This window comes from Chinchilla lanigera, unplaced genomic scaffold, assembly GCF_000276665.1.
Source record: "Chinchilla lanigera isolate Chin_1 unplaced genomic scaffold, ChiLan1.0 scaffold00002, whole genome shotgun sequence".
NCBI classification, from domain to species: domain Eukaryota; kingdom Metazoa; phylum Chordata; class Mammalia; order Rodentia; family Chinchillidae; genus Chinchilla; species Chinchilla lanigera.
In genome coordinates, this window is record NW_004955403.1 from 42,740,135 (window position 1) to 42,747,230 (window position 7,096).

At 42.5% G+C, this 7,096-nt stretch overlaps 1 protein-coding gene across 1 annotated transcript in view; it reads right to left on the reverse strand.

Annotated features, from left to right (window-relative positions):
• The window catches only part of Psd3 (pleckstrin and Sec7 domain containing 3), a 500,607-nt gene that overhangs the window by 297,427 nt on the left and 196,084 nt on the right, over nucleotides 1-7,096 (reverse strand). Inside the window, exon 5 of the mRNA XM_005373608.2 lies at nucleotides 3,317-3,712. Coding sequence (XP_005373665.1) covers nucleotides 3,317-3,712 — 396 coding nt within the window. The remainder of the gene's footprint in view (nucleotides 1-3,316; nucleotides 3,713-7,096) is intronic.

Sequence of the window (7,096 nt, forward strand, 5' to 3'; positions counted from 1 at the left end):
AAAAAAAATAAAATAAAATAAAAAATAAAATCTATAGGCTACATATAATATTAAAGTATTTTAGAGACTGGCAAAAGCAATCTTACAATATTTTCTACTAGCTAACAACTAGTACTTTACACATTAAAATCAATATCTTAATAGGGATGGGCTTAATTTAATCAACTGCTCTACATAATATCAAAAGAGCATTATCAAAGAACTCACTCTGACCCACCTAACTATGTCTTCTTTGGAGAGCCCTTTAGACAATGTGGTCAGACCCCAGCCCGGGACTAAGAGAACAGGGGAGGCTGTGAATACAGAACAAATGCTGGGCATATGCACCCCTTTAATTAATCATGCTTCCTTTGTAAATATCGTATTTTCTAATGAAATTGGAAAATATTCTCTTCCGTGGCTTCCAACTGGCCCTCCGAGCTTGGCTAAGGGAAGTCAATTACGCTGACTCTTGTGCAGTCAGCAGTCACCAGGCTTCCTGAACAGGCTCAATACCTCTGTGTTTATCTCCTTAGCTCTGCAGAGGGATGCTTAATGTGGAAGAAATTTTAAAACATTGCTCATTGATTGCTTTAAAATTTAATAGAAATACGTTTATTAATGACTTGGTAAATTTTTCCTCAGTCTCAATAATAACAACAACACACCACCAACAACAACAACAACCAGCTCTACATTTAGAACTCAGTTTCTTGAAAACAGACCAATTAAGACTTCTGCCTCTATAGAAGCATGAAAGAAACCAGATTAAAAGAAAGAATATTAATATAAAATACCAGGCACTAGGTAACTTAAATTTCAGTAAGAATCTGTCACTGGAAAGTCATGTGGCTTTGGATAATTCCCAAGGTGGGACACAGGGACTTTGTTACAAAATAAAGTTATCTAAGGCCCCCTGCAAGCTGTAAAATGTCATACTTCTTCAAACCACGACACCCACACAAATCCTCTGGTAGTACAACTTCTCCAAAGCACTAAAGAAAACAGAAGGGGCTAAAAAAAATATAAAAGCATTCTAGCTCTTTAAAACTTCTTAATTATTAAATCTGTCACCTCGTTTTTTTAACCCTAAATGTACATCATAAAACACGTACATATATCATAAAATAAAACTTCCTTCACCTATAGCCACTTACTAGCTCAAAGAACACAAAACCAGGTACTGTCCAGCTGGGCTGTCTATGTCCCAGGCAGTGCTCATGGAAGGGTGGAAGGACCACCAGTCAGAAACCCAGGGCTAGGAAAGTAGCCAGCCAGGCCATCTCTAAGATATTTCTCATGCAGTACTAGGATTAGGTCTTTTACCACTAGACACGATCTAGTTTGGTCACAAGAGAGGCAGCTAAATGTGAGGTGCTAAAACCCTATGATCTACTCCAGTATTCTCTCCCTGTGACCCTGTCTGTACTGATGAGTGGCACCTAGGTAGCCCAAGTGATGACTACTTCCCAAACTCACTGCACAAGCCAGACATCTAACAAACCTTCATCTCCTTCCTTCCTGCTCAGACTCACTGAGTGAGGCCCGCCTCCTCCCTTCCTGACACACCTTCCCTGGGGCTTCCGCACCAAACCTCTCAGCCCAGACCACCACAGTGCCCCGACCTGTCTTGGTGTGTGATATAAACAACTTCCACTCACCGCAAAAAGTTGGATGAGAATTGCAGTGACACTATTTGCAAACCTGTCCTATAGCATTTTATTGCCAGTGGCAGTCACCAGGGATGATGATGAAGCTAAAGGACTGAAGTGGCACAATCCAATGAAGAACATCCCCTCTCGGGGCTGGGGAGTTAGCTCAGCGGCAAAGCGCCTGCCTGGCAAGCGCAAAGTCGTGAGTTCAGTTCCCGGTACCGGAGAAAAACCAAAAAAAAAAAATCCCCTCTCATTCTCAGGGGCGTCCCCAGGCAGGAACACCTCCCCTCAGGGCCACCGTCCCCTCACAGACTCACCCCTGTCAGAGACACAGGAAATCTAACCGTGGAGTTGCCAGCGAGCCAGTTCAGATCCCAACATTCATCCAAGCTCCTCTGACTATACACCAAGCATCATGCTCCCTGCTTTCAACTGTATATGGGCCCTTTAACTGTATATCAACCCCTGCCACCCAGCACACTGGGTATCATTATTCCCATTTTGCAAATAAAGAAAACACCCTTCCGACAGAATAAGTGCCTTGTCCAAGTAATTCAGACCAAAATCTTGTGCTTTTGAGACCTTGTGTTCTTTCATTATCTCACTGTGACCCAATAAGACAACTCACAGCCAGCACCCATTACACAACCCTGCATTACATCATTATAATGTACCCCTCTTGAATGTGCTCATCCACTGAACTATAAACTGGTTGTAAAAAATGCGAACACAGAGTGCCCTGTTCAAAAAGAATGGTTTACTAGACACCTGTAATATGAACACCAACACCAAAAAGAAGCACTGACGCTTCTCAGACAGCTTTAAGATAGTTTATCCTCCCATGATTTTTCTTTCTACACACACACACACACACACACACACACACACAGAAAAAAATATACATCAAACTAAATTCATGAAGCTTACAAAGTTTAGTGCTCTCTGCTTGCTGACGGAGATGCTAAGTGACAGGCAGATGAGCTGAAGATGACAGGCAAGGAAAAACGAAATGCTACATAACCCACACATACACGCGGAATCGCTAAATGACAGGTATGGCGTGTGTGACCCACGTGATTGCCACTTTATCTCCCAGAGAGACTTAAACCTTAGAGAGAGAGAATAAATGTTTGTAGCCTTACCAAGGTGTCAGCTTTATCAGACACTCATATCAGATCCTTCCCCTCAGTCTCAAGAACAAGAAGACAACCAGACAGACAGATGAGGACCCTCAGGGAAAAGACTGGAAGAGATGTGGTGACCTTTGAACGCAATACCCTCAGTTTCAAACTAAGGAGTCTCTGGATTAATTAAATAACCTGTTCCACCTTGTCAACCAATGTCAATATCAGAATTAAGTTCTTTTAACAGAACACACCAGTGCCATCCAGTGTACCACTGGAACTACTACCTACTCATCACCCACAAGTATTTGCTCAGTATCCATTCACACATAGCAAGCCAGGGAATACTACAGCATTGCATACCTACAGCTTGCCAATTTGGCAAAGCACTGAGGCAAACTCTGCCTGCCCTTAAAGCCCAAATGACTTCTTACTCACATCGTTTGTTTATATCCACAGAAACTGGCCAAGTGATACACATATTCCATACTCAGATTTCCCAAAGAGAGAATGCTGCAAAAACCACCACCATATAACTGACAGGAATAGAATTGGTACCTTCCCCAGAAGGCAATCTCCGGAGAGCCTTTTGAGTAGATGCAGTCACTGGCATCATTCAGCCCATTGGTGAGCCCACTAGAATAGCCCATCACTATGCCTCCATCTGATGAGACACTCAGGATGTCCTGATGTCCTCTTGCGGAAGTCCTTTCTAAGAACTGGCCGCCTTCTTTGATGCGCTGTTGTATCATTGGAGTAAGGGGCATTTCAAAACTAAAGTAGCTGTCAGGCTCAGAGTATAATGTCTCCAATGACTCTGCACTGTAGTATAAAGAAGTGTTGTCCAAAATGGTCTCAAACTGGGAGCTGTACACATCAGTGGAGTCCTCTGTATATCCGGTCCCAAGAATATCATCGTCTCCTTCCCTAAGGTGGTCTTCTTCCTCTAGGATCCTGGAAAGAAATAAAGAGTACAGAATTTCAATATTTTTCTTTTTTCTTTTTATTTTCCCCCTTTCAAATACTTAAAAAAAGATTATGTTCTGTAGGTATAACTCATATTCACTGAGATTATATCTTAATTTATTTGGCTAGGATGATATGAAATACATATGGTTTGAAAAACTTCTTAGCATACATGAGTTACTCTCCTGTAAGTAATTGAACAAATTTTCACTCTAGTTTTCTAGTATGCAAATACAGCTAGTCCAATGAACGTATTAGAATAAAATATTAGCTTCTTATTTAAATCAGCTACATTCCACAAATTCAGATTACATATAACTACTATCATTCTTAATTGTAACAAAAGCAGTCCAGTGTGCATACTTGTAATCCCAGAACTCTGGGAAGCTAAGGCAGGAGGATCACAAGTTCTAGCCCAGTCTGCATATCTTAGTAATGTACTTAGCAAGACCCTGTCTCAAAATTAAAAAGGGCTGGGAAGGTAAGCTCACTGTGAAGGTCCTGGATTCAATCCTCAAAAAAAAAAAAAAAAAAAAAAAATTATAACAGAAGCAGATAAACACATCCTGTATACTTGACACAGTAAACTTTCAGTAAAAATACTTTCATCAGTTATTAATACTTTCTGATTTAAGACCAAATGCCCTGGAGACAAGGACACATCAGAGTCCAAGGGCTGCCCTCTGCTGACGCTGAAGCTGCACTGCAGAATTCAGATCCAAAACCGGATGGCCAATATCTGACCCTAAAACAGGCAGCCTGACTATAAGGCTTCTCCAAACCCAGAAAAGCGAGAAACAACTTACAAGTTCATATACAAACGTGAGAAATTAGAGCTTGACCACCTTCCTGGTTAGCTCCCTTCAGGGCACTCAGCAAAAGGGAACACCTTCAAGTGTGTGGCTGTGTGAGTAACTCTGGTGTACAGTGCTCCTTTCTGGAGTTTATACTGTGAGTGGCAGTTCTCTGAGACAGTTCCATGCAGCCCTGGGGCCAACGAAGAGCCTGGAGCTTCGTGTGCAGGGTGGGGTGTGAATTCAGGCACACAAACGGGAGAAATTAATATGCAACACGGTTTTTAAATATTAAAAGTGAACATTAGGCTACCTAGGTAAGGGTGAAAGCCTGGGAGATAGGCGAGTAGTAAGAACAAGAGGCCGAGTTAGAAAAACACGGAGCTAAATCCTGCTAGGATCGGCAAGCTACATCAGTCAAGGCAACTTCAGTTAACCTCCACCAGTCTCTGATTCCTAGAAATGGAAATAAAACAGACATAGGACCATCTATGAAGCCTGTCATAAGTAATTTGAATGCCTAGATATACCAGAATTCATATGCAAACCACGCAGTTGTTTCTGTTTATCTTAAATTATCGAATGTCCATCTTGTGTTCAACAATATTCTGGATTTTCACCTCTTAATAGCTTCCCATTGCACCTAGAATAAAATGGAAAACTCCCAAGCAGATCTTTCTTCCCCCTTCTCACTCCCAAGCGATCTTTCTTCCCCCTTCTCTGCCTGGCTTTTATGCATTTTTCAAATTTCAGCATAACTGTCACATCTACAGAAAGGCCTGGCCCAGACCATCAACTAAATTAGCCTCTCCCCTCCATTCAAATTCTGCTTTCTAATATCGCCATTCTTCACCTTCAAAGGGCCCCGCACAATCTATGATCCCACACTAATGAATGTGGTCAGTGTCTGTCTTCAGCAGTAAGTCCCGTGAGGGCAGTGACCGCCATGGGCCCTGTCTACTTCAACCTGACTTTGTGTCAAGCATCTATCAAGGTCAAAGGTGCAGTCAACAACCAAAAACTATTTGTGGAAAGAAAGGGAGGGAAGGAGAAAGAAGAGGAGGAATAAATTAATCACCCAAACAACAGCAAAAGTGAATATTCCAGTGGGACTATAAACAGCCATACGTCACATAATAAGGATGCTTTTGGGTGAAGTCTGCAGGGTTTATGTTAGGGGTGAGGGAATGAGGAAGATCCTGATAGTCATCTCAGGGATCTGGTAATTGTACAAGCAAAGGCATTTCCTCCTATGAAAGAAAAAAACAAGACAAAACACTCTTCAGCTTTGATAAAGATCATTTCTCATAGAAAGGACAGTACAGTGTCATGAGGACCAACAGGAGGAAATGGTACAAATTCCAAGTGAGGGAGGGCAGGAGAAACAAAGATAGGGAGAAAGGAGATTAGGCAGACATGGGGGCACCTGCCTGTAACCCCAGCACAGCTCTCTGGGAGGCCGAGGAAAGAAGACTGCAAGTTCATGTCCAGCCTGGGCAATTTAGCGACCTGGTAAGACCTAGTAAGACCTTCTCTTAAACTAAAAAGGGCTGAGAATGTAGCTCCATGTGAAAGTCCTGGTTTAATCACAGTACAAAAGCAAAACCAAACCTACAACTTCAGGCCACAAGGTTATCTACATCCCTAATCCAACTAAAGGATTCCTCTGAGAACACATACTTACCAACCTCAGACCATGTGTGCCCTCTCCCTTGAGTGTCAGTACTCGTTAAATCTGCCTAATAAATGTTTTCTATGCCTCTTACTAATGCGTCCTGAAATTCCTTTCCTCTGCCGAGAGTCAGAAACCCACGAGCGGGCTGAGTCACGGTTTCCAGCTCCTCTTTTGGGGAGCTCCTTACTGGTAGCAGAAGTACAGTACACAGCAAATGACTTAGCCAGAAGGAACGCTCACAGTCAGACTACAACCAAAGGGAGTGAAGAAAGATGAGCGGGTCTTCCAAATACAACAAAAGTCAGAAATGGATCCTCAAAGCTGAGTGTTCCTTGTCCCAGGCTCTAAGCTGGTATGGCATCAGCATCACAGGGAAAGACCAGAAAATGCCACGTGATGCCAAGTTTTCTTGCCCCAGCCATAAATGAAAACAGACGCTACTGTGAGAAGAAGGGATTCCCAAGTGAATACCATGGAACCGATGAATTACGGAGTCCACTTCTGGCCTTCTGAGCCATCCCCTCTACATACAGAACACTGAGGGGCCCAAATCTGGGCTCACACATGAGAAAGCAGGCCGTGTTGTAGACTGCATACACACAGCTCTGCTGTCCCTGGTTGTGCAACCAGAGGAAACACCTAAGAAAGGATGTAATGTACCAGACATGACAACAGAGTCCAAATACTGTCATATTATTAAAAATAATTAGGGACTGTTTTAGTTACCATGATGTGGAAAACTCAAAACCTGCCAAATACAATAAATGTCAGAAATGGATTTGCAAAGGTGAGTGTTCCTTGTCTCTTCCAAACTCTACTTCCCTGGCCCGAGCCTAATGGACAACTTCATTACAAAATTACTTTACTGACTTAAAAGCTTAGAATATAAGAAAGATCTGGCCT